Source organism: Cynocephalus volans, chromosome 6 (genome assembly GCF_027409185.1).
Source record: "Cynocephalus volans isolate mCynVol1 chromosome 6, mCynVol1.pri, whole genome shotgun sequence".
Lineage (NCBI taxonomy): Eukaryota > Metazoa > Chordata > Mammalia > Dermoptera > Cynocephalidae > Cynocephalus > Cynocephalus volans.
The window spans coordinates 93,080,262-93,106,648 of NC_084465.1; the positions used below are offsets into that span (position 1 = coordinate 93,080,262).

The window sequence follows — 26,387 nt, forward strand, 5'->3', positions numbered from 1 at the left end:
TTTAACAGCTGGGCAGATTAGATCAAGCATGTTCTTTTGATGTTCACATATTCTTTATTCTTATTAATGTTTATTTTCTGCTTGATCTATTAGTTGCTAAGAGAGATATGTTAACATTTTCTATTATGCTCATGAACTGAACAATTTCTCCTTGTAGTTTTATCAAATTTTTGGTTATATGTTTTGAAACTCTGTTGTTAGGAGAGTAGACGTTCATGATGGCTAAATTTTCCTGTTGAATTTTTTCTTCTGTTATTCTGTAATAGTCAGTTTATCACTAATAATGCTTTTTATCACCAAATCTGTTTTAAACTGATAGTGTTTAGCTACATCAGCTTTTCAATGGCTGGTATACAAGTGGTATATGCTTTACTGTTAATGTGTCATGTGTCTCTTGAAATAGCACATAGCTAATTAAAAATAATCCAGTCTGAACATCTCTGTCTTTTAACTGGTAAGTTAAATTTGTTTGCCTTTATTATAATTCAGTAATTATAATATTTCAATTTGTTTGTTCTATTTTATTTCACTTTGACACACTATTTAAATAATTTTTCCTCCTTTCTTGCTTTCTTTTTCTTTTTCTTCTTTTTTAATTAACCATTTCAAAGTGAACAATTCAGTGACGTTTAGTATCTTCAGAGTGTTGTGTAATCACCACCTCTATCTAGTTCTAAGACGTTTTCATCTCTCTGCCATAAAAATCCCTTACTTACTGAGCAGTTTCTTGTTCTACCAATCTGAAATTTTACATAAAGTGAATCTTGTATTACCTTTTGTGTTGGCTTCTTTCACTTAGTGTATTATTTTCACGGTGCATCCACACTGTTGCATGTATTAGTACTTTATTCCTTTTTATGGCAGAATAATATTCCATTTTATGGATATATAACATTTTATTTATCTACTTATCTGTTGATAGACATTTGGGTTGTTTCTACCTTTTGGTTATTGCAAATAATGCTCCTATGGAACATTTGTGTACGTGTGTTTGTTTGAGTTCCTGTTTTCAATTCTTTGTGGGTATCTACCTAGGAGTGGAATTGCAGGGTCATGTGGTAATTTTACTTTTAACTTTTTGAGGAACTGCCAGACTGTTTCCCAGTGGCACTTTCTTGTGAATTAACTAATATGTATCTTTTCTTCTTCTCTTTCTGACTTGGAAGATTATACATTATGTTTTTACTGTTTTAGTGGTTACTCTTAAAATTTTAGTAACTGGCTTAAAGTTTAAGTTTAATTAATCTCTCCCCTGAATAAAATGTGAAGATGTCAGAAAGCCTTAACTCTGATCATTTCCCCTTCCCACGTCCCGTTTGTTATTGTCTAGTATTTTAGTGTCACTTTGTTTTTAACTACTCCTAAATTAGTTGCTATTGTTGTTATTTTTATTGTCTTATTGTCAGTTATCATTAAGGTTGATCTAAATGTGTACTGGTTTCTTTTCTCACCAATGCTCTTACCCTACTTTTTCCCTCTGGGTTAACATTCCTTCTTTCTGAAATAATTCCTTTATAGTTCATTCAGTGAAGGTCTGTGATAGTAATCTTTTTAAGTCTTTATCTGAAGATGTCTTCATTTTGTCCTTAACTTTAATGTTGTTTTAGCTGGGAATTTTTAGGTTGACAGTTATTTTCTCTCAGCACTCTAAAGATGTTATTTCATCAACTATGGCCTTTATTGTTGCTGTTGAGAAGTCTGCCCTTAAAGTAATTGTTGTTTACAGGTGATCTACCTTTTCTCTGAGATTTTTCTCATTGTCTTTGGTATTCTGGTAGTTCCAGTAAGATATGTCTAGGCATGCATTTATTTTTACATGTCCCATTTGAGGTTCATTATGTTTCTGTGAGGATCCATGTCTGGAAAGTTCTTAGCAATTATCTTTTCAATAATTTCCTTTCTCACCTTGTCTTTATTCTTTCCTTCTGGAACTTCTTTTAAATGTACATTAGACTTTTTAAATGTTCCTCCATGTCTTTATTTGCTCTTTCATATATTTTTTTCCAATTGAGTTGCATTCTGGATAATATCATCTGATTCATAACTCATTATCTCTTTACTGTATTCAATCCACTATTTAGTCTTTCCTGTGGGGCGCCGAGGAACTGGAGTGGGAGGTGGAGGCCTCAGACTAGGCAGGCAGGCTGGGGGTCTGCCGTCAGCCCCCATGGACTTGTTAGATGCATACTTTGACAAGTGTCTCTGGGTTATCTGCACAATCACACTTTGAAAAAGTGTTTGAACCCCTTGATTTATCTTTTTGTCATTGTTGTTTGTAATAGCTTTCACTCAAAGGCAAGAACATGCTTTTACCCTGACCTTTTAATCTTTGTAATGCCTGTGCCATTACAAAGAGGGACCCATGAAAGGAACAATGAGTACATTCTCTGTGAGCAAGCGTGACTGGAGCCTCCTCTGGTGGTGAGATCTGTAGGAATGACACAAGGCATCTGAGCTGGGCTCTTGCAGCTGATGGATGGCCTTTGGGCGGAAGTCTCATGACTGGAGAGAGGCCGCACTGTACCCTGCCCAGCGGGAACATCATCTTCACCCTTTCACCACTGCTCATGCCCAGCCGCCTGTCCTCAAGAGCCAAGCAGACCACTTGGGAGGTGTGGACTTTGTGCCATGGCCTGCAGGAAGCCATGGAGGTTTCTGGGCAATGGAAGGATGTGTGACCTAGAGGAAAGAGCAAAGTAGAGCAGTTGAGGCCGGCATCCTGGGTTTGAGTCCTGGCTCTGGCACTTCTAAGCTGTGCCACCTTGCATAAGTCACCTAGCTTCTGTGAGAATTACTCTGGCATGCAGCATCCATTGATGGAATCCTGGCTAGATGCTGGACACCCAAGAGAATCCTGCAGTGCTTTCTTCCTCTTTGGTTGTAATTCTTATATGGGTATTAGTGTCCTATTGCTGCTGTAGCAAATTACCACAAATTTAGTGGCTTAAACAACATGAATTTATAATCTCATAGTTCTGGTGGGCTGAAGTTCGAAATCAGTCGTCCTATTGCTGCTGTAGCAAATTACCACAAATTTAGTGGCTTAAACAACATGAATTTATAATCTCATAGTTCTGGTGGGCTGAAGTTCGAAATCAGTCCCACTGGTCTGAAGTCAAGGTGTTGGCAGGGCTGGTTCTTTCTAGAGGCTCTGGGGGAGAATCTGTGTCCTTGCCTTTGTTACCTTGCAGTGCCTGCCTTCATTCCTTAGCTCATGGCCTCTTCTTTCATCTCTAAAGTGCATCACTCCAATCTTTGCTTCCATTTCATACCACCTTCTCATCTTAAGTGTCAACCTCTTTCTGCCTCCCTCTTATAAGGACGCTTGTGACTACATTGGTCCCAACTGGATAATCTCCTCATCTCAAGATCCTTGACTTAATCCCATTTGCAAAATCCCCTTTGCCATATAAGGTAACTTTTGCAGGTTCCAAGGATTAGGATGTGGATATCTCTGGGGCTATTATTCGTCCTATCACACCATATCATATTGCAATTTATGTCTGTTCATTTTACATGTCTGGGCCTCCTCTTCGAGGAAGCTAGACCTGCCAGATAACCCCACGCTTGTGCTGGGTGGGTGAGGAAGTAAAGAAATGAGGGAATGCATGCTTTAGGGTTGAGAAGGAGGTGACATTCCAGTTGGGCTTTAGTGGATTAGTATGAGTTTGCCAAAGGGTATTCTAGATGGAGTGAACAGCTTATGAAAAGGTACAGAGGCCCAGGCTGAGACATCCAGTGTGGAGGAAATGCAGATGGTGTGCGATGGCTCAGAGAGAGATGAGGCTGGGCAGTAGGTCATGGAGAGTCTTATAGGACACCCTAATGGTCTTCAATTTTATTTTATAAGGAAGCTGTATGTGTGGTGGTTGGTGCCAGTATCTTTGGAGTCATAGCCTGGGTTCAAATTCCTGTGCTGCCAGTTACTTGCTGTGTAACTCAGGGAAAGTTACTAAACCTCTCTGAGACACAGTGAAATAACTGCTTCATAAAGCTGTTCTGAGAAGCAGATGACTTTTGAGTCTTACAAAGCACTTAGCACAGTGCCTGGAACAGTCAAAGGAGCCAGAAAGAATTTGTTGTTATTATTGATGCTATTTTTATAAATGTGATTATTGTTGTTGTTGATGGTGATGATGGGGAACCTTTGAAGAACTCAACTAGGCAGTGGTGTCATGGTCGGATTTGCTTCCTAGAAAGATGACTTTGACAGCCACGTGAAGATGTAGGGGCCGAGGCATGGGTCACACTGAGGGTCAGGGAACCAGTTAGGAGGCTAGTGTAAGAATCTGGTTGAGAGATGAAGAGGACAAAGGGCAGAGGTGGGCTCAGGAAAGGGCAGAGGTGGGCTCAGGTACTGGACTTGGGATGGTCAGTAGTGTCTCTGCTCCTGCTTTTCCCTGCTCAAAATGGCTTAGGAGGATTTTAGAGGCCCTCTAGTATAGGTGCCTCCATCCCTGCTTTTCAGACAGGGACAGATGACACAGTGACAGAAGGGATAGACAGAGTGGAGCTCAGCTCCTCAGCCTTCTGTGCTGAGCAGGTGGGGTATGAGAAGTGTGGTGGAAGAGGCTCCTGATAAAAGTGCTGTCCTCCTCACTGGGGGGAGGGAGGGGGGACTGTGAAAGCCTCTGCGTTGACTACCCCTGCCACATCCCTCTCACCATCTGTCCATGCTTATTCCTCTTTCCAGATCATTCTTCCTCCATTCCTGTCAAGAATGCCTATAGGATCCCAGTAGCATAGGAGCGTAGGGATTTTGTGGTTTTGAATTGATGAAAATGGCTTGGCTGAGTGGGGAGGACACATGGAAGATGAGGGCTGCCTGGGAGGGAGGGGAGGGAGCTCTGTGTCCAGAGAAAGAACTGGGAGGTCAAAGAAGTGTGCATGCTCACAGCTTTGGTACTATGTGTCCTCGGTGGTCTTCCACTAACGCCCCTTCATACATCTTCAGGAGGAAGCCAATTCAATAGCATGTGCCATGGCAAGATCGTGATTGTTTCTTCAGCCATATCTCACCCTGCAAGGATGTTGGAGGAAAATATATTTCAATGCTGCATTCAAAAGAGCTGTCATTTTTTTTTTCAGAGAGTGATATAATAGTGTTATTTTTAATACATTCTTTTAAAAAATGATTTTACTTTAGTTCAGGTCAATGCATGCTGGAGGAAAAATATCTAAAGAGAACTAAAATACAGGTGGACTATCTTAAGAAAGCTTGTGTGCGCATACCTGCATTTACAAATCAGAAACACAGAAACACAGGGCAATTTTTCAAGTAACAAAAGGATGCGGGATAGTTTCCTTTAAACACCTTGGTGCATTTCAGAGGTTTCTTATAAATGGCTGGGGATGGCTTTATAAGAAAGCTGGGAAAGAGGAAACAAAACAACAAAAACCCCACAGAGATGGGATGATAAACTTCTGGGCAGTGCTTTGTGTTTCCCAGGAGTATCACAGTGGCATCAGTGACATATACTTGCACTCAGTGCTTGGCAGGTGTCAAACCACAGAATTTACCATCCTGTACTGGCTGGTGCATGTGCCTCTTTGAGAGAACAGAGTTGACAGGCATGTTGGAGGCCATTTGGTCCCATCCTATGGGGAACCTATGGCTGTTCAAGGTGCAAACTGAGTGGCAGGGCCAGGGCTAGGAGAACCCATCTCCCGTACCCCCATCTAAAACTCCCTTCAGCCTTCTCTGCTGTTTGTGTTTGTCATTCTCCAGTGGTATACTGACATTTTCTTTTTTCCAGGAATAACCAGTTGGCATCTAATAATGCGGACGATGAGCTGGGTGCCCTGCAGCTTGGTAGGTGCGGCTGGAGCCTCCGCGATCTCTGCCCATTGGGGCCCAAGGGTCCTGACGTGCTCTCTCTGGGAGGTGCTGGGTGGTGGGGGCTCTCTACTGGCTGGAGCGGGTGGCTCCTTTCTTCCCATCAGAGCACAGGGAGCAGGGGCTGGCCCAGTGAGTAGAGCAGGCATCCCTCTTTTTTTGTTGATGTCTTCTTGCACTGCCTGTCTTCCTCTCCTGGAGAAATCATTATAAGAAGTCTGTTAATTTCTGGATCCACACTGGGGGGCTGGGGGTGCCCTTTCTGCATTTGAAGTTTCTTTTAGGGCCATACAGAGCCTACTAGAGTCTCTGAAGACAGTTCTCAATCACAATATTAGTATAGCTCTGCTTGGGGAGATCCATCCTCTTTAAAAGTATATGAGCATACTACTGAGATGTGAAATGTAAGCAGTGAAGTGCATAAAGTGCACAAGCCTTAAGTGTTCAGCTCTGCGTACGCTCACACACCTGTTTATCTGGGTAACTGCTCTCTAGCATCCAGGTAGAAAAATAGCCTTCCACTCCTCAGTTTGAAGAGATCTTTTTTTCTCTCTCTCTTTCTGAAATTCTCTACTCCCCAAAAGCTGATGTGTTTGTAGGGCATGGCTAAAGCTGCTGTAAAATGGAGGGTGACAGATCAAGGCCTGAACCTGAAAGGACCAGGTTTGAGTGCTGTTGACATTTGCTTCTCTTTTGGAAGCCAGAAATTTACCTGTTGACCATTTGGCATTCCAGAGCTATTCACATGATTTTTGCCTCCCTTTTAAGCATTCCCTTTAAACCAAAGGAAAAAAGCAATGCCCCCTTTAGAAGTTCCTTGTGTGAGATCTTCAGACTGCCGGTTTGCTTTGATGCACTTGAAAGGCAGGGCCAGGCCTCTGAGCAATGGAGACAGGGGCTTGTTTATCCTGCTGAACACACTTCAGAGGTAACAGATCCTCAGAGTTTTAATCACCAGAAGTGGCTGGTGGGGATCATTTGGCCTGCCCAGGAAGGGGCAGATTTCTGTACATGGCTGTGCAGAGGAAAGTGTGGAGCCAGGAAGTGCTGGCATCTAAAGCCTTTCTGTGCAGATCTTCCAATGAAAGCCACTTGTGCTTGGACACAGAGTGAAGTGGTTCCCGGCCTTCAGAGCCCAGGGAGCATCTATTGGAAGGAAGGCTTTTAGTGATTCTCAGAAGCCAGCTGTTTGAAGTGTGTGTGGCATGTTTTCTGGAGGGAGGCAGACCCCCCTCTCTCCCAGTGGTTCAGCTAATGATTTAGAAAAGAAGAAGGAGTGAAATGATAAAAGACCATGGAACCCAGTCACTATAAGAGTTTATGGAAGAGAGAAAAGAAAAAGAAAGGAGACATGTTGGGCAGGGGTTGGCAGCACAGAAAGAAGGAATCGGATTTGGTTAGAGGAATGGCATTCCCTTCCTCACCCTAATTCATTTTTCTTTGGTTCAGTTCAGTAAACTGTTGTTAGTGTTTACTTCCAGGATGTATGTGAGGCTCTTTTAAAAAGCAGACCAAGGAGAATAAAAGGTGGCCTTGCCTTCCTGGGGGGCAGGATTGGGTGGGGCAAAGAAAGAGAGTTGTCTTCCCATAGCAACACAGGAAGATGACCAGTAGTGCCTAACTGCCTGAAGGGGTGTATAAACCAAGTTCTGTGGTGGGTTCTGGAAGTTTCCATAGTGAGGTGGCATTTAGGATAGACTTTGAAGGATGGGCAAAGTCTTGCCAAACAGAGATGTACAAACAGAAACCACACAGGCAAAGGCCTGGAGTGTGGAAAGAGAGGTGAGTAGTCTGTAGGGGAAGGTGTAGGCGTCACTAGGAGATGGGGCTGGGAGCAAAGCTAGGGCGGGGCAGAGATGATTTTGAGGCCTTGCTGAGGAGTTGAACTGTAAGTCATTAGGCAGTAAGGAGCCCTTGAATATTCTGTGCTAGTGAATAATATATCCAGGGCTCTGTGTGGGGGGACTATATTGGACTTAGGTATAGGATGCATTTAGGGGTAGGAGCCTGAACATTAGCAGACTGGTGAGGTGGCTCTGGAATAGTCCAATGAAGAGGTGATGAGCCTTCCAATCTACCTAGGAAATCCTATGGGTATTTCAGCACCCTGCTCAAATATCACCTCCCGTAGGAAGCTTCCCTGGCACTTTATGGCAGAATTAATTGCCTCTCCCCTCCGCTCGTAAAACCCTTCACTTGTCCCTATTTCAGAACTTACTGTGTTATATTACAGTGTGGGTTTCTGTCTCCCCTCTGGGCAGCGAGCTCCTTGAAGTCAGGTGGTGCCTTAGTCATCTCTGGACCTCACCTGTCCACACCGTCCCATGTGCGTCACGGGTGCTCGACAAAGCGCTTGATGAGCAAATAGAAAAATAATGACACATTTCTGTAACAGTGGAGAGAAAAAGGCAGGGGCAAGATATGAGACATTTGGGGGGCAGAATAGCCCAGAGGCTGGAGCAGCATGGTGGGTGGTAGAGAGTTGAGGTTTCAGCTTGGGTCACTGGGGGAGGGATGGAGGAGAGATGGGGCCCTTTATCAAAACTGAAGCCTGGAGGGGTGCTGGTGTTGGGGCGCTTCCAGAAGATGTCTTGTGGTCAGTGGGAAATGGTGTGCAGGCTCCTAGAAAAGAGCTACACAGGCCGTTCTTCCTATGGAATCCATAGAAAGAATATTGTTCCCCTTGAGATCTTTGCCTCCCTCTCAAAATGAAATGCAATTACTTTTTTATTACTTTAAATTACTTTTTAAATACATATACTTTTTTCCTTCAAAGTGTCCATTAAATGGTACGGGTAACAATACCCTTGCTTCTTTTCAACCAGACATTTACACTGGGGCCTTAAAAATAGTATTCTCCAACCACTGGCATTTGCAGCCAGTCTTGTCTACTTGTCCAACATGTCATTCTGGAGCATTTTGTTTTTCCCTTGCATGGCGGTCCCACCACATCTGGTCCTGAGGCCTGCTCCGTGGTCCTGAATCAGCTCTCTGCACTGGGGCCAGTTCTTCCCTGCAGCAGCCAGGGGAGGCTGCCTTGTCCTGGGGCTCGCTCCAGCCTGTGCTTCTTCAGGGTCTGCTTCCCTGGGGCCCCCAGCCTCCCTTCCTCAGCATACTTCATGGGACCCGGGCAGAGCACATTTTAGTCCTGGCTCCCTCCCTGACAACCTCAGACTAAACAGAAACCTCCACATGGACTTAAATACTGCCCCTCTGTGCCTCCAGGAAGCATTCTGGCTCAAGACATTGCAAGGAGCCCTTCAGGGCCTGGCGAAATCACTCAGGTTACTCTGCCCCTTTGTTTGAGACCTCAGGTGCCTAGGGTGAAATTAATCACACCTCTGTTCTCCAGTGAACATTCTCAGTATTGATCTTTGCAAAGCCAGCCCACTGGCCTCCCTACCCATCCACCACCTAACCCCTTCCTTCCTTTTTTCCTTCCTTCCTTCTTTCCTTCCATCTCCCTCTCTCCCTCTTGCCTTTCTTCCTTATTTCCATCAGCCCTACCTCCCACTCCCATGACCTTCCTTTCCCATAAGCAGCCATTCTCTTATGTTTAATCTCTATCTTTGTACTTGCGTATGTTCCTGCAAAATGTGTAGTGTTGTTTTGTGTGCATGTGTTTTTACTTCATGCAAATAGTGTTGTATTATAGATCTCATTTGGTTTCTTACTTTCTCTACCCATTACCATGTTTTTAAGATCCATTCATGCTGCTTGGTGAACATCTGGTCTTTACTTCAGGTTATTTTTGTAAGGCCATGGTCACAGGGTAGCTTTTTCAGAGACTCTGCTAAGAAGGATTCTCAGGTAAATTTAGATTCTTATTTAAATTCTAGATATTTTTCTCAGCCCAAAGGTAGTATCTGTCGCCTTGTTCAGTGGACTGAATGTTTAGGAGTTTCCTGTGTTGTGGCTGGTTCTCCCGCAGGGGAGAAAAGGAGGCTGAAGGGTAAGATATGAGATGTGTATCATGGGGATGTTGGCCTTTGATGCCGTCCCCATGTGAACAGACCCATGCTGGCAGGCTCCTTTAGGGAGCCTGTTCCCAGAGCCAAGGCCTGAGCCCCTGTCTGGAGTCCCCACCCTGCTCAGCTTTGCCAGCACATTTCCTTGGATTGCTTTTCCTCGGCTCCTTTGAGTTCTGGGAAATGCAGCGGCTGTGGGTGTAATGGCGAGAGGGGGCCTCGGCCAGCTGGGAAGGCATGGGCTGGTGCTGCCAAAGACTCAGGTGGGACCCTCTCTGGGCCTCAGTTGCCCCAACTGTAAGATAACTAGGAGTCAGCCTGTCTCTGCCGCTTCCCATTTGCTTCACTTGGGGCCAGTTACTAAGCCTCAGTTTCTTCATCTGTAAATGGGGTAATAGTAATTACTGCCTAATAGGGCTGTTATGGGGGTTAGGTGATAAAATCCAAGTGACCAGTAGATATAAGCTACAATAGTGCTAATTTACTGTTAGTATTATTTTATCAGGAATGATTGTGTTTTGTGTCCTAATTCTGTCCTCCTGGTGCTTGTCCTCAGGGGGATGGACTTGCATGTCATGCCCACTTTTTGTAAGAAATGTGTCTGGGCTCAGCTTTCCTGGACCTGGCCCGATGGTGCAGCCTCCAGGCACTTGTTTCACTGCATTTTAAATTTTCTAGTGGAATTTTCTAGTGGACCAGTAGCTAACTGCCACCCAGCAGCATCCTTGTGGCACGACCAGGGAGGGACTGTTACAGGGAGCAAGGTCTCTCTCTGTGCTTTCTTTCCTCCTGATGAAAGAAAGGCCAAAAAGCCCCAAAGTGGAGGTTGGAGTGGATGGTGGAGGGGTGCTTCTTCTGCTCAAACCTTCTCCAGACTCACCAGTGTCTGTGGTGTTAAATGACTTCATACTCTATTCTCTGTGAGTCATAACAAGAGGCTCACATGGCCATGCTTTTCTTTCAGAGGATGTGGAGGATGAATTGATAAGGGAAGAAGTCATCCTGTCCCCAGTTCCATCAATGCCCAAGCTGCAAATAGCATCAAAGCCAATCGACCTCTCAGTAGCAAAGGTAGGTGTCAATTGAGAAGTGTAAGGAGCATCACATGTCAGATATGTTGGGACTGGAATTGACGTGGATGATGTGATTTTGATCTTTCTAGCCCAGCCCATCTCATTGTGATCTCTTGGTCATTATCGAAATGGAAATTTGGGTGGCATGTAGAAGAAAAGCTGAACTGAGGGTCAGGAAAACTGTTCTTGCCCCAGCAAGAACTGTTCCTGTTCCCTCTCTGAGAGGAAAGGTGAGGGAGAAGGTTGTACTCTGTCCATCCAGGCGCTGTAGAACCCAGTTCTTTCTCTGCTGCATCCCTAATGGGCACCATTGGAGCACGATTGTCATCTGCAAGCTCTGCTCCTGCACTGGGCTGGGCTGGGCTCTGGCTGGGTTACAGTGAGGGAAGGACAGAGAGGTGTTCACAGTTCTTCAGCACCATCCAGGTTCATACCCATGGCCTCCTGGAGAGACCCGTGGCCATGGGGCGTGGGGAGCAGCCTCCTGGCCTCAGCAGCACCATCCAGGTTCACATCCATGGCCTTCTGGATGGACCAGTGGCCATGGGACATGGAGAGCAGGCTCCTGGCCTTAGCAGCTTCCTTTGCAGGGGTGTTCTGGATTCCTCACTACCCTCAGTGATCAGGGTGGCCTCTCCCTCCCCCTTGGCCAGAGGTTCCTGCAGGGTGGAATGTTGCTCTTGCTGTCCTCCACTAGCTTTTCAGCTAGGATCCTCAAGGACACAGCAGACCTTTTTTTCTTCCCACTTACTGTATATTTACTTAGCACACAGATCAAAAAGTAAAAGATTTTTCTAGAGGTTTTGTCCTTTCCTTCTTTCCCCTTCTCCTTCCTCTCCCCTTCCTCTCCCTCCCTTCCCTCTTTTGAAGCCACAGTCAGACAAATTTAAGTGGCCCCAACCCTGGGAGTAAGTTCTCTGGCCACCCGTAGCCACAGGGCTATGATTCTTTGCAGAGGGTGCTCTCATACACCACCCAGCAATAGCTTCTCCAAAAGGGGCTGGAAAAAATGCAGCTCACAGAGAAAAGGAGGCTCAGGGCATGTGAGATCCAGGGCAAGTGGAGTCCAGATTTCCAGGCGCTGTTTACCACACCATGCCCAGCTTAGGGCTTTCATTCAGGGACTAAGAGAATGGTGATGGGGTTCAGCCAGAAAACCCAAGTCTCTACAGCTTCTAGGCTCTCAGGAAACTCGGTTCAAGCACATGATGATTGTAGTTGGCACAGGAAGGGGAACCAAGTCCTAACATGTGACTTCACGCATCTTCTGTCCTATAATGTGTCATGAAATATGCCACCAGCCCACATTTTATGACACATTATCTTAGCCTATTTTCCTTGGACTGGGTGCAAATACCACAGCTTGGGTAACTTATAAAGAAATGAAGTTTATTTGGCTCATGTTTCTGGAGGCTGGGAAGTCCAAGAGCATGGCACCAACATCTGGCAAGGGTCACACTATGGCGGGAGGGTGGAGGGCAGAATCAAGTTCATGAGACAGAGAGGGAAGGGGGCTGAACTCATCCTTTTTACCAGGAACCCACTCCCGTGATAATGGCAGAACCCTCACGACCTATTTCTTAAAAGTCCCACCTCTTGATATGCTGCACTGGGGATTAAGTTTGCAAATGAATTTGAGGGGACACATTCAAACCATAGCACACATAGACAAATGCTTCTGTCACAGAGACTTTCCTTATACTTAACAAAAAGAAAAAAAAAGAGCCAATTCTAGTGGAAAATAATCCAAGTCTGTAGGAAAGGTCTGACCCAGTGGGGGGGTTCCAGGAGAGGTTGCTCCCTGTTGGTCCTGGGGCTCACTCATGGCTTCAAAGACCCCTTGAATGTAAAAACAGGACACAAAGAGGGGGTGGGCTCATCAGGGGAGCTGATGGGAGAGACTCTGCCCTCCCATCCAAGGTCCTGTCAGTGGGGAAGTGATTGATCATTTCTGGGGCTCCAGAGGATGATGCTTGGGTTGAGGGGAGACAAATAGTAAGTGCAATATCAGCCCGAAGTCTAGAGAAGACAGAGCTGTGAAAACATGGAGGGCTGCCTTGGGAGGTAGCAGGAGCCTCTTCATTGGGTGGTTGGGGTGTTCAAGCAGAGTTTATGGGATATCACTCATGGCTGGTGTCCTGGAGGGGATCCTTCTGCAAAATTTTTCTGTAAAGGGCTGGATAGTGTATATTTAGTTTTGCTGGCCATATGGTCTCTGTTGCAACTATTCAACTCTGCTATTATAGTGTAAAAGCAGCCATAGACAAAATTTAAACAAATGGACATTTCTGTGTGTCAGTAAAACTTTATTTACAAAAACAGGCGACAGGGCCAGACTGGCCTGTGGGGGTCTTATTTTGCTGTCCCTGTGCTAGAGCATTGGTTCTCAAACCTGGCTGCACAGTGAAATCATCTGGGGGAGTTTTAAAACTACTGATTACTACACTATTGGAGTCTACCCTCAGGAATTCAGATTTAATTGATCTGGCATGTGGCATGAGCATTGGGATTATTTTTAAGAGCTCCCTAGGCAACTATAATGTGAGGTCAGGTTTAAAAGCCTTTCTGTAGAGGATCAGAAGACCTCCAAGATTCCTTGCAAAACTAAAATTTTGTATTTCAAGCTCTCTGTAAGGAACCGGCAAAGATTTTGGCCTATGTCAGCTCAGGCTGGTTTAGTTTACAGATGTTTTGGAGGTAAGACCCTGAAGGTCAAGTTTCTGTTTCCTCAAATATGAGAAGAATGGGCTTGCAAAATAAAAAGAAAAGAGATAACCCTGCTGGAAAATGGACTGCCCTGCTAGAATTAAAGTCCACCTCCTGTGAGAATATGTACATTGAGTATTGTTTGCTTTTAAAACAACGAATAAAACTCTCTCTGTTTTGTACAGGAAATAAAGACCCTTCTGTTTGGTTCCACCTTTTGCTGTTTCAATGAAGAATGGAAACTTCAGAGTTTTTCCTTTAATGACATACCCTCGTTAAAATATGGCATTGTGCAGAAAAAGGCAGGTTGCTCTTAAGTTTCCCTGGGACCTTTGTGCTGGGCCATCACACACAGGGTGGGGCGGGGGGAGAAAAGCACTCTAGGCAGGCGGCAGCATGAAGAGGAAGCTGGATGAAATCTAGAGGCTGCAGGAGAAGGCACAGGTGTCAAGTGTGTGGAGCAGGTGCATGAAGAGAAAGTGTCATAGGAGCCAGGGGAATGCAGGTAGATGGTGGCAGGCTTTGAACGTGGCTATGCACATTTCCCAAGATATACTCATTAAGGGCCAGAAGAAACTCTAAATCCAGGAGTGAAGAATCATCAGATGGATCAGGGCAGCTCAACGATGTTCTGTTTCTCAAGCCCCAGGATCCCGCCTCCCCCACACTGCCTGAGGAAGAGCCCCAGAGCCACCAGATTCTGCCTCTCCCTCATGTGGCCAACCTCAGCCCATCTTCTTGCACCCCCACTTCAAGGTGCCCCCAGCCTGCTGCTCTGACAGTTCTTGAACCTGGATAGGGATGCATTGGCTTTTGCCGACATGTCCTGGGGGCCAGGCCCTGTGCTAAGCCCCCTGATGCATATAGGGATGAGTTCCTCAAAGAGCCTTTGCACTACAAGGTGGGAGGGGACAAGACACATATAAAGGGGTGCCCATGCAGTCCATAAGCTGGGCAGAAGAAGCTCACATAAGCAGAGGCTGCTGAAGGGGCTCACTGCCAGCTGAGATGGTCAGGGAAGGCTTCCTGGAGGAGGAGGCCTTTAGGATGGGCCTCAAAGGCTGGGTAAATGATTGACATCCTCAGCCTATGGACATGAAAACTTTTCCTGGATGACGGGAAACCTATGGAGACATCCCTGGCTTCACACCTACTGTCTGTGAGCTATCACTTTCCTCCTGTGACACATTGCAGACTCCCCCCATCCTCTGGGGGGGCACTTGGGCTTTGTCACCCCCTCTCTGTGACTCAGGGCAAGCACATTCTAGAATCAGTTGCCATGTCAGAGACCCCTGTTTCCCAGGGAACCTTGCAGCGGGGCTCATGCTCAGTAACCTGTGGGTGGAGCAGAGAGCTCTGCCCTGGGCCAGTTCTCACTGGCCATAATGCCTGTCAATCTTTGCAGGGTGGCCCCTGTGGGGTTCTGGCAGCGGTGCAAGGCTGTGTCCTACAGAAACTTCTGTTTGAAGGAGATAGCAGAGCCGACTGCGCTCGGTAAGTCAGTGCTCCTTCTGGCAATATCTTCTTTTCCCAAGGCTTCTCCAGAGTCCAGAAAAATCAAGCACGGAAACATGTGTGTTCTCTGATATTTCCCGTCTTGTGGAGGTCAAGAGGAAAGGGTAACAGCAGCTGGCTAACAGGGCCTGTGCTGGCCGGTGTGAAATGGACTCGTGTGCATCCGTTTCTAAAAGCAGGGAAGGTGGGTCAGCGGTGTTCCACATTGTGAGGGGCTGCTGGAACGGTGTCGCAACCAGGCCCACCCCCGCCTCAGAAGGCCCTGACTCCCTCCACACCTACATCGCCCTGCTGACCCTCTGGCTGAGTCCAGCTCTCCCCACCCTCCCCACGCCACCCCACCTCTGCCAACAGCCGAAACCACACATTCCAGCCGGCCCCGCAGCACGTTGCTTCCACTCCCTGGGCCATTCCTTTTCCATTTCACACATTAAGTGTTTGCACATGGGCACTGCATCCTCATTCTAATTCATTCAGCACACATCCCTGGAACGTTCTGTGCAGGCATGAGTGATCAGGGAAGAGGAAGATATATTCTTCTCTCCAGAAATGCCCAGTGAGGATGGCCAGGTGCTGGCTGGGGCTGGAGGCCAGCAAGACCTCCTCAAGGAGGCACCTTTTTACCTCTGCCCCCCCCACATGCCCAGTGACCCACTTGTGCTGAGTCACCCTCGGAGCTACAGAACTTCTGGCACTGGTTCTTTTTTTTCCCTTCTTTTTTAGTTGAAATATACATACAGAATAGTGCACAATTCAATGAATCCTCACGAAATCACACTCATGAACTCATCACCTAGATCAAGAAAGAAAGTATTTCCAGTGCTCCAGAAGAATCCTCCTGCTCTTGCCCAGTAGGTGCTCCCATGCTCCTACCCAAAGTTGTAGTTCAATGGATTCTAAAACCAGAACTTAACTTTGCCAGTTCCTGAATGTTATCAAAAGCCACTTGTTCTTTGAAATAAGCATTTCAGAGTCTTTTGAAAAAAGCTTAGGTGTTATCAAGACAGTAAGGCTCCTTCCTCTTTTATTTACGTTCAGATTCCTGGGAGAGACTCTAGCCAAGCTCAGTACTCAAATGAAACACATTTTATAAGTAAAGATGATTTTGCCTTAGGCAGGGCCCAAGTGAGGGTAGCTTTTCATGCTTGGCATCTTACAATTTTTCTAATAGTTTTATAAAATAATAAGGCATTTCTTCTCAAACCGAAATATGTTAGCTGTAAGCACAGCAACATAACATTTCCATAGCAAGGTCTCCCCATGTCCTTGTTCTTCTCTTTGCTGCCCACCTGGGTCCATCCACAGTTGCTTTTGTCTGTACATGATCATTCCCCACTGCCTGCTCTGGGAGTTCGGCCCAGCAAAATGTGGGAGGTTTGAGTTTAAAGTCATGGGCAGAGACCCTGCTATCAGCTCTCCCTGTGAAGCCAACACAGTTCTCCGTGCCCAGGAACGCTCCTGACTGGGTAGAATGTGCTAAGTGAGGGACCCCTAGCTTCCCTCAAAGGGTGCAGGGACCCTCTCTGACACAGGTGCACCCACTCGCCTACCTTCCTCCCTTGCACTGAAGAACAGTACACAGAGCACACTCATCAGGGGCTGCTCGGCAGAGATTCGGGTGGAACAAGACAGATGTGGCCCTGCCCTCACGGCACCTGCAATTGAACAGCAGAGCCAGACAAATGGATGTGCAGGGGTCAGGGCAGGCTTCCTGGAGGGGTGACATTTTAATGTCACTGAGATCTGAAGGATGGACAGACCCTTGAGTCCCCTTCACACACATTCTTGCACACTCTTTTTCCCCCCTCAATATTTTTCCACTTCCCAGCAGGTACCCTCAAGCTGTCTTCTGGGTGCACAGGCCCTGCGTGCTCAGGTGCTTTGCCTGCAGGTTCCTCTCACTGCACAGAGGCCATGTCTTCATGGAGGGAGGCCTTCCCTGATCCTTCTAGTTCAGATGAACCCCGGCCCTGCCTCTAATAACTCCCCCACTAACTGGTACTCTTGTTCATAGATGTAGCTACCTGTCCATGTCTCTTCTGTCCCCAGAACACAAGCTCCATGAAAGCAGGGACTTTCCTGGGCTTCCTGGTTCACAGCGTGTCGCTGGCATGCAGCCCAGTGCCTGGGCCACAGGAGAGGCTGTTGGAATTCTTGGTGAATGAACACATGGACAAATGAATGAGGTCCAGATGAGCAGGGTGGGGAGGTGGAATGGTATTTCAGTAAAGAGAACAAGATGTGCGGAGGCCTGAGGGCAGGGGCAGAGGATTGCCTGGAGTGGCCAGGGCAGCATCTGGGGGGGCAGGGTCTGGCTGCCAGAGGGGTCTGGGGGCTGCCAGCTGCCTGGCTTGAGCTGCGGCCCTGGCCCTTGTGGGAAAAGTCTCATAACCCTTTTCTGCCCAGTGCCCTTCAGCATTACTTTTGGACTTCTCGGGGGAAGTTGTGTATGGCTTCCCAACTGCAGATGGAATATTTTAACCTGGTTCCAGGATGGACTGATTTTTGCACTACCTCTGTGCTGGCCCTGCACTTGCTTCCTGCATGCTGGGTCTGCAGGCCCAGCCCCAAGACCCTCCTCAGTCTCCCCCCGATGACTGTCTATGGGGAAATAGTTCTGTGAAAGCAGAATGGAGGATGGGATGGCACTCTTCAGGGAAGTCATGCTGAAATAAAGGCTTCTTGGCAGGGCTGGTGTTTTTTCTGCAGCACTGTCTGGCTTCATCAAGACTCATTCCATCGGGCCGGCTGCTCCTCAGTCGGGAAGGACAGAGCCAGGCGCAGGATGTGGTGTTTTTCCACTTAGGGAGGGCTTGTGCCGGCTTGGCTCTTGGGAGAGATGATGAGCTCTCACCCATCTCAGGCTGGGGGAGCCAGCGACCAGGAAGGGCCCTCGGAGGCTGGTATGGGTCTGAGAGCCAGGGAAGGTACTATCTCACCGCACTGCCCTTCTGAAATTGGGGAACTCAAGATCCAGAAAAGGAGGGGAACTTTCCTGAAGCCCCTCTGGACACTGACAGCAGAACAAGGCTTGGAACCCAGGTCTCTTGGCCCCCAGGGCACCCAGCCCTGGCTGGAAGCTTTGGACCCTGAGAGGGAAAAGAAAGGAGGACAGCCAGGCTCCACTCTCTCGCCAGCTCTCCCCTGAGTTTTCTATGGACTCAGTCTGTGTGGGTATGTCCGATTGGACAGGTGAGACTATTGTGAGAGCAGGAGAAAAACATCTCTTTAATTTAGAACACTTGGGTAAGTTCTGCAAAAGCAGGATGTATTATTTCCCCAGGCCCACCCCCATCCCTGGACAAATGTCTTCATCCTGCACTTCTCCTGTGAGAAATTTGACTGTTAAAGAAACTTCTCTGGGATTAAGAGCCTGGACAGGCACCAGGTTCCTGGTAGGAGTCTGACAGAGATATATCTGACTGGAGAGGCAGTGCAGGGCCTTCATGGTCACCCAGGTCTTGCACCTGCTGGAGGTAGAGTCTGGGAGACTCGGGCATACCACCTCCTTCCTCTGTGGCCATCTGTGGGCACAGGCGCTCACGTGCCCACAGCTCTGTCTGTTCTGGGGCAGATGAAATGACAGGATGACGAGGCTAGAATGAGGGCTCGGGGCATTTGACCCAGTGCCCACATTTATGGGGGGAAGTAAGGGCCAGGGAGGACAAGGGGCTTCCCCAAGCCTGTGAGCCAGGAATCAAACCCAGGCCTCTTAACTGCCTGACTGCTGCACATTTCCCAACTCTACTGTGTTTTCTGGAAAGCTGTATCTCAAAAGAGAAAGATGGAGAAGGCCCAGGGAAGGATGGAGAGACTGGAAGTCACTAAAGGGAAGCCAGTGAGAAGAATGAGATGGATGTTCAGGGGGCTGTGAGCAGAGCCTGGAAGATCAGGGAGCATGAGCTCTTGATTGTGTTGCCCAGGGCCAGAAAGATAGCACTGAAGGCAAAGGGGTGTTGGTTACTAAAACCAAGTGCCCAAGACACTTGGTTCTACCTCCCCACGCTCTCTTTCCCTCCCCAATGTCTACTTTTTCCAATTTTTCCTGACTGTGTGGCCTTGGATAAACTACTTGAGCTCTGTGCCAGTTTCCCCATTTTTAAAAGAGGATAATAATAGCCCCTCCCTCATAGGGTTGTTTTAATGATTTGATGAAATAGTACATGTAAAGTGCTTGTAACAGTGCCTGGCACATGTAAGGACTCAGTAATGTGGGCTTTCAAAATCTTCATTATCGTTACACTGAGAAGCTTCCAACTGGTGTCACCTGATTCAGTGAGTTAGCGTAGAACACTGTTTGAAAGGGGTCTCCTTAGTTCCAGATACGGAGGAGGTTTTCCAGCATAGATGTTCTAGGCAGAGTATTGGATCCGGGCATAATTTTGCACAGCTACTACCCATCTTAAGGGCTTTAATCAGGGAGTACTGGTCACACCTGTTTTGTAGGAAGAGGCCTCCCTACCCCACCCGCCATGAGCATGTACAATGGGGATTGGAGAAGGGGCAAGGTGGAGCAAGGATGCTGGTGGGCACAGCTGCAGCAGCTCAGCTGAGGGTGGGAGGAGTCTGTGCAATTGCCAGGATGTGGCCATCATTTGGATGGGGCAGGGCAGGTAACAGGAGCTGTGAGGGTTGACGGAATCCACATTTGTGGGTTCTAAATCCACAGGTAAACATCAAATCCTTTCTCTTTGACAAGCTCTGCTTTCCAGCCACCCCTAAGTCCTTGGCATGGCCTCTCCTGAAACCTGGAGCAGTGTTTTCTCAACATTGTTTTCATAGTTAATGGTGACCTGGGCCAGTGCTCCTAACAGCGCGGGCCGTCCGGTTTGGCGAGAGCATGGTAACTATTTCCTCTGAGGAACACGACGGGCTTCCTGAGCCTGAAGAAGTATCAGGCTGTCTGCTGTTTTATTTTCTTAAGTGCTTGAGTGCTTGTTGCTCATCTCATTGGGTTTGAAGGATTTCCAGTGTCAGGGAGTTGGTGTGGCTTTCACATCAGATGTTAGGAGTCCACCTTCCTGTTGCCATGGCCTAAGTGGAGATGTGATGTTTTTATAAAGACAATAGTGATAGGTACCATTAATCAAACATTCCCCATGTGCCAGACACTGGCCACGGGCCTTACAAACGTCACAGCTCCCAGTGCTGTGAAGGATGTGCAGTTGTCATTGCCAGTGGACACGTGAGGAAATTGAGGGACTGCTGTTTCGTATTGCCTCTCATTTGAAAGGAATTGGACCATAACAGCCTGGGTGTAGATGGCTGACTCTTGTTTCGCAGGCCCCGGGCAGTGACTGGGCAGTGACCATAGGCTGCCCGCCATGGTGGGCTGTGTCCTGGCCTCCTGATTTCCCTTCTTCTGTTTGGAGAGGAGAGACAAACTCTGGTATTGTCCACCCCACCCTCTCCAGCTCAGCATGGAGCTCAGGTATTAATTGGTGACTGAAAGCATGGAAACCCCCTTTGCATTCCTTTGAGCCCCCGCTGGGTCTTCAAGACCTTTTGTTTGTTAGGAAGGGAGACCCACTCAAGCTAGCTTCTGTACGAACTTAGGAAAAAACCGCAGAATCCAGGGGAAGGCAGGAAGTATGGCTCTGAGCAGCCCTGGAAATGGTAAGTGGGAAGAGAAGTCTCTCTCCGGTGGTCTCCCTCCCTCCCACCTGTGCTTCATGTGCCAGGGACCTCTCGGCTAGGCTACCGTGCTCATCGTGTTCATCGTAAGAGAGCCCACCGCCATTTCTGACAGTGCTGACTGCCCATCCTTCTTGAAACTCTTCTGCTCATAAGACGGTGTCACGGCCCTGTCTCCTTGGTCCCCAACTCTTTGACCCTTCCCCCTCCACAAGCTTCCATCCTCGGCTGCTGCCTTGGCTCTTCCTCATCCTCTCTCTGGGAAATCTATACCCAGCCCTGACCACTCTCCTGGGCTTTTGATGTGTCCAGAAGCTTTACCTGGGGGTCCCCGCACGCCTCAAACTCAGCAAGTCTGAAGTGCAGCTCGTCATCTTCCACCTCCAGCAGCTCCCCCCATCCACGTTTCTTATTTCTGTCTAGAAACACAGGCTCATCCTGAATCCTTCCTCTCTCTCATCCCCATGCCCCTTGTCCGCGTATCTAGCAAGGCAGATTGCTGTCCCCTCGCACACACTTGTGTCTCCTCTTGTCAGCTGGTGGGAATAAAGAGCAGTTGCCTGTGCAAGCCACTGTCTCTGGGGGCCCCATATAGGGACTGGCCAGGCCAGGGCAGTGCCTTGTGTTTGCCTGCGAGGGCAGCAGTTTCGGAGCACGCCCGAGCATGCATGGCTTGGCTTCCTGGACTCGGTCAGAACTCACAGTCTTTTCTTAATACACAAATCTGGGCCCTGCCAAGCCTCTAGGGTCCCCTTATCTCTCTCCTCCTCCAGCTCTACCAGGGCCCCTCCCTCCAGGCCACTCATTGACCCTCATCTGCAGAGGTCCCTCCTCCTCAAGCTCTGCTGTGGAGTCCCTGGGCTGCAAGTGGCCCCTCTGGTGGGCAGAGGAAAGGCTAGGCCACCTGCAGAAGGGGCTGTGCCATCTTGCCTTGTGTCCCCGTGAGCATAAACACATTACCTTTCTCATTCTCAGGCAGCTGCAGCCTTCAGATGCCCGCAGGACCTGCTGCCTTGCCCTAGCCATCGCAGACATTGTGTGGCGGGCTGGGGGTCGAGAGAGAGCTGTGGTCGCACTGTAAGTGTTTCTGAGGGCTGTGTCGCTACAGCTCAACCTCTGCCAGCACAGCTGCAGGCAAGCTGGCTGTGTGCTGTCCTGTCCTTGGGCATAGGGACCATGGCTGTGCATCCTTCCAGTGCCTCTCCTAGTGTCACATGCCAGGGTGAGCCTTCAGAAGGCGTGGCCGTGTCTGCCCTGTCTTCCTCCTTGGGTAGCTCTGGGTGAACCCCTCTGAGAAAACCTCTGACACCAGCAGCCAGCTCTCCTTTCTATTTCCCTGATCTGGAGGCTTTGGAAAATAGCCCCTCAGGTTGGCCCAGTTGTGACACCACAGATTTGTATCCCTCCTCCCCATCCCCAAAGTGTGCTCCCACTTTCTTTGTCCCTTGACTCCCTCTTCCGTTGAGGAGGAGACTCAGAGGTAAGCTGGAGCCCAGGCCCTGGATCCCATTGCTGTGAAGACGCCATCCCACCCCATGTGATTGACATGAGTGGGTTGCTAGCTCTTCAGTCTGACCATCAGAGTGGAAGCATCACTTTGTCCCAGCTGTGAGGCTCAGCCTTAGTAAAGGACTAAATTTTGGGGCCAACGACCACACTCTGGGGGCCACATTGGTCACTATAGCATAGTGCTTCAGAGAAGGGACTCTCAGACACGGACTTCCAGTGCTATTGCTTATTGGCTGTATGACCTTGAGCAAGTGACTTAACCTCTCTGTGCCTCATCTGTTTACTCATCTGGGAAATTGGAAAGATAATAATGATTACTTAATAGGGTGGTTGTGAGAACTGAATGAGTCAATATAAAGAAATGATATGTAATAAATATAATAGTATTTATCAGTTTAAATAATTTATAATATAAAAAGATGATAAATGATAATAAATGTGAAGTGTTTAAGAAAATGTCCGGTACATACGAAGCACAATGTAAGTGTTAGGGAGTACTAGCATTTTCATTGTTGTTGCTGTTACTTGTCATTGGTACCTATGCTCCAGTTAACTTATTAAGCCCAGCCCTCAAAAATCTGCCTGGCAGCTCAGTGAGCAGATGGGGCAGGAATTCAGTTTCTCCCTATTTTACAGACGAGGAAATAGAGGCTCAGAGAGGGATAGTGGCTGGTCCAAGGCCACACAGCTGCTAATGGCACAGTGGGCCCCCACCCCAAACCCTACTCCTATCGCATGCCTCATTGGGCTGCACACCAGCAGGTGCTGTGTCTAAGATGCTGAGGAGGTAACAGTGGGGAGCCCCAGAAAAGACAGAGGCCAGAATTCCTCACGTCAATGAAAATGACGGGCAAGTCTACATCCTCAGTCTGGAAATACGTTTGTCAGTTGTGGGTGAGCGTCAGACTTCCTACTGCCAGGGCTGGGGTTTGCCATTCCAAACTCCCCCTCTGCTGTCTTTTTTCCATTCCCTTTTTGTCCTGCTGGTAGCATTCTCTGGACCCAGCCTGGTGGGTGAGTTCAAAGCAGGAAAAACAAGAAACCCTTGGCTCTATTCTTTTCTCTGGAGCCACCTTTTTATTTGACCTCATTTAATGACACATGTGGTTTCGCCTGGCTGGAGGGCACGTCTTCTCTCCGATGGAGGACTCATGCACCTTCTTTTCCTTTTTAGGGCTTCGGGAACACAGCAGTTCTATCCAACAGGGAAATACAAAGCAGATGGCGTCTTAGAAACAGTACGGCTTTCTGGAAAATTAGCACGCAAACTTTGGCTTTGTTTGGGGACTGTCTCCTTTCCTATAAGTAAATCTTTCCCCAGCTGGGCTTGGGCCGGCCCTCGCTACAGCCCAGGCCCACAGAATCCTTGCCCTGAGATTTGGGCATGGGCGAAGGTGGGGTGGCTTTGGGGGTGGGCTCTTGCCAGAGCTGGCTTTATGGCCAAAAGGCCACCTGGCCCCTGTCACCTTGAGGGCATACAGAGCTGAAGTTCCACCAGCAGTCTGTCCATAATACCTTTGACTAAGCCCCAACCTTCTCTGTGTCCCTCTTCATGTTCCTTTAATGTCTCCCTCAGGAGTATTATGGGAGGGTGGTGGGGTGGGGCGTAGTATGGAGAGGGAGAGGAAGTTGGAAAGTGGGAGGAAGTTGGACAGCATGGAGCCCCAACCATAAAGCCAGATCCAAGTAATACAAAATGAGGGAAAAAATGAGAGAGCTGTACATTATTATATTTTTGAAAATATGAAAATAGTTAGGTTTTTAAAAAACTAGCCACTTCTTTAATGGAGATTTTGTTTTAACTAATTTGTTTCATTTGACCTATGTTTGGGCATATGTGGCCCTGGGACCCTAATTAGGGGTCTAACATTGTTGCATGTTCTAAAAGTGTTTTTTTCTGGACGAGCTGAGAAAGCAGAGGAGTTCATAACTGCTGCTTCCTATTAAATTCAGGATGCAGCCTGGTGGGTTTTGACCTGGCCTGGCTACTGTGACTTGGTGTGGTGCCTGCCCCATTCCCCCTCTCCCCCAGCCTCTGTTCAGATATCAGGGACTAACCGCAGGGGTGCAGCCCTCCCCCATCAGGGCCATGCGTGATGCTGGGCCCTTTGCTTTAATCCTGTGAAGTCTGGAATCCTGGGGTCTCTAAGGCAGGCCTGGGGCTGCTACAAGGCAGACTTAACCCTCGAGGCTCCAGCTGTGTTGGGCCAGCCTTTAGATAGATGGCTTCAGGAGTGTGCCTCTTAACTCTGACTCAGGGATGTTCCCAAGTGGGGTTTGTAGCTCCTGAAACCAGTGCCATAGAAGCTAGTCCAGGATGAGGCACCAGCCTCTGGGGCTCGGATGGCTGACCCTGTGTGTTCATTTCTTCTCAGCTCATACTCCACAGTGTGACCTGCCATGAGGACCTGGTGACTTTTCTTCAGCAAAGCATTCATCAGGTATGAACGATGGTTTGTTTTGTAGCATGTGCACTGTTAAGCCTCCTAATTTCATTGTGGAAGAGACGCTGGTGAACTGGAGCTGTCCTCCTCTCTGGGGTGGCAGAGAAGCTGGCAGGAGCCAATGCTGGTGGTGGGGCAGAGGACAACAGGGTGATTTAGACTGGAGAAGAGTGGGCTTGGGGAAGGGGATCCCATCTCTGGCATAGCATCCTTGGGGGCTGGTCACGGATAAAGGCATGGGGAGTAGCCACAGCTGGGGCTGCAGAAAGCAGAGCAGGCACGGGGTGGGGTTGGAGCAAAGGGGAAGCTGCTCTTAGATGGTGGTAACAAGAGTTTTCTCTCCATCCGAATGGAAGCAGCTGCCTCTGGAAGTAATGAACTCTGTCAGTGAGGGGGTCCTAGGACCATCTCAGAAGGTGAAGGGAAGTGGCTTCTTGGGCTGGGCTGGAGGGCTAAGCAGTGTTGATGTAGATCCTGCTTGGTATAGGACCTTACTTGGCACTCCTGAGGAGGCAGGGCTAGTGCAGGCAGGGACACTGGAACACCCAGTCTGCTGGAGAAGAGCTGTGCACTCAGTCCTGGCTGTGAGATGGGTGGATCGTGGCCAGGGCCAGAGAGCAACATCGGAACTTGGAGTCAGGCTGGAGCATTGCTGGCTTTGTGGGGGAGGGGATCGCATATTCCAGAGGTAAAGAACATGGTCTCTAGAGCCAGTCAGCCTGGCTTTGGATCTAGGTTACACCCCTAGTAGCTCTGTGACCTCAGAACTGACTTAACCCCTCTGAACAAGAGCGCCTGCCTGAGAGCACTGTGCAGAGTTCCTAGGACCACATACCTGGCTGGATGCTCTCTTGGTGGCGACTGTTAGCTTCTGTTGTTGGTGTTATGATCGCATTGTCATGCTGATTTAAGGGCAGCCTTGAGATGGATTAGTTGCAGACAGAGAGTTATGAGAGGGAAGTGTTATGGAGGGAGGGTACAGCATGAGCTGTACAGCCAGATCTTTGACCTCTGAGATCCCCATCTTTAAGGCCTCACAATTCTGATGTCCATGTGTCAGGATCAAAAGAAAGAGTGAGTGCTAAGCCCTTCTCTCCTGGTGTGCAGGCAAATCTCTGAGCCTCCACTTTGTCTTTCCTTCAGCGTCTGGGTGTGGGATTTGCCTTTCAGGCCCCAAGGAAGACACTGGGGATTTGGTGGTGAGCCAGAGGGTGGGGAAACTTGCTGGGTATGGGACCAGGCCTAAGGCTCCTGCTGTCAGAATACCCTCCCTGAGCACATTTCCCCAAAGACCCTGAGGGTCTGGGCACAGCCCTGGGAAATGTCCTGGCCCTTACAGCACCAGCTATCCCTTGGGTAGGACATGGGACCTTCCCTGAGGCCAGTGAGCTGTCTGCCTTGCTGCCTGCCTTGCTGCGTAGTCACGCCTGATGTAGGGTGGCAGGAGGGCCTGGAGCAAAGGCCTGGGGACCTCCTCTGGCACATGGGGCCTTGGAAAAGTCACTGGGCCTCAGTTTCCTCACTTGGATAATAGAACATGGAGCAGTTATCAGATAACTTCTGGCTCTTCACCATCTAACTATGGTTCTCAAAAAAGAACCTCAAACACACAGGGAAGAATATTTTCCAAATCGAGTACCAAGAAATCTGAATTAGAAGAAAGGAGACCTACTACTATATCCAGAGCCTCTGAGAGACGAGC

General features: G+C 48.3%; 1 protein-coding gene across 1 annotated transcript in view; it reads left to right on the forward strand.

Moving 5' to 3' along the window:
* Window positions 1–26,387, forward strand: part of MINDY4 (MINDY lysine 48 deubiquitinase 4) — a 111,627-nt gene that overhangs the window by 49,352 nt on the left and 35,888 nt on the right. Inside the window, exons 6-12 of the mRNA XM_063099778.1 lie at window positions 5,757–5,812; window positions 10,769–10,875; window positions 13,769–13,885; window positions 14,989–15,077; window positions 21,708–21,809; window positions 23,416–23,479; window positions 24,617–24,682. Coding sequence (XP_062955848.1) covers window positions 5,757–5,812; window positions 10,769–10,875; window positions 13,769–13,885; window positions 14,989–15,077; window positions 21,708–21,809; window positions 23,416–23,479; window positions 24,617–24,682 — 601 coding nt within the window. The remainder of the gene's footprint in view (window positions 1–5,756; window positions 5,813–10,768; window positions 10,876–13,768; window positions 13,886–14,988; window positions 15,078–21,707; window positions 21,810–23,415; window positions 23,480–24,616; window positions 24,683–26,387) is intronic.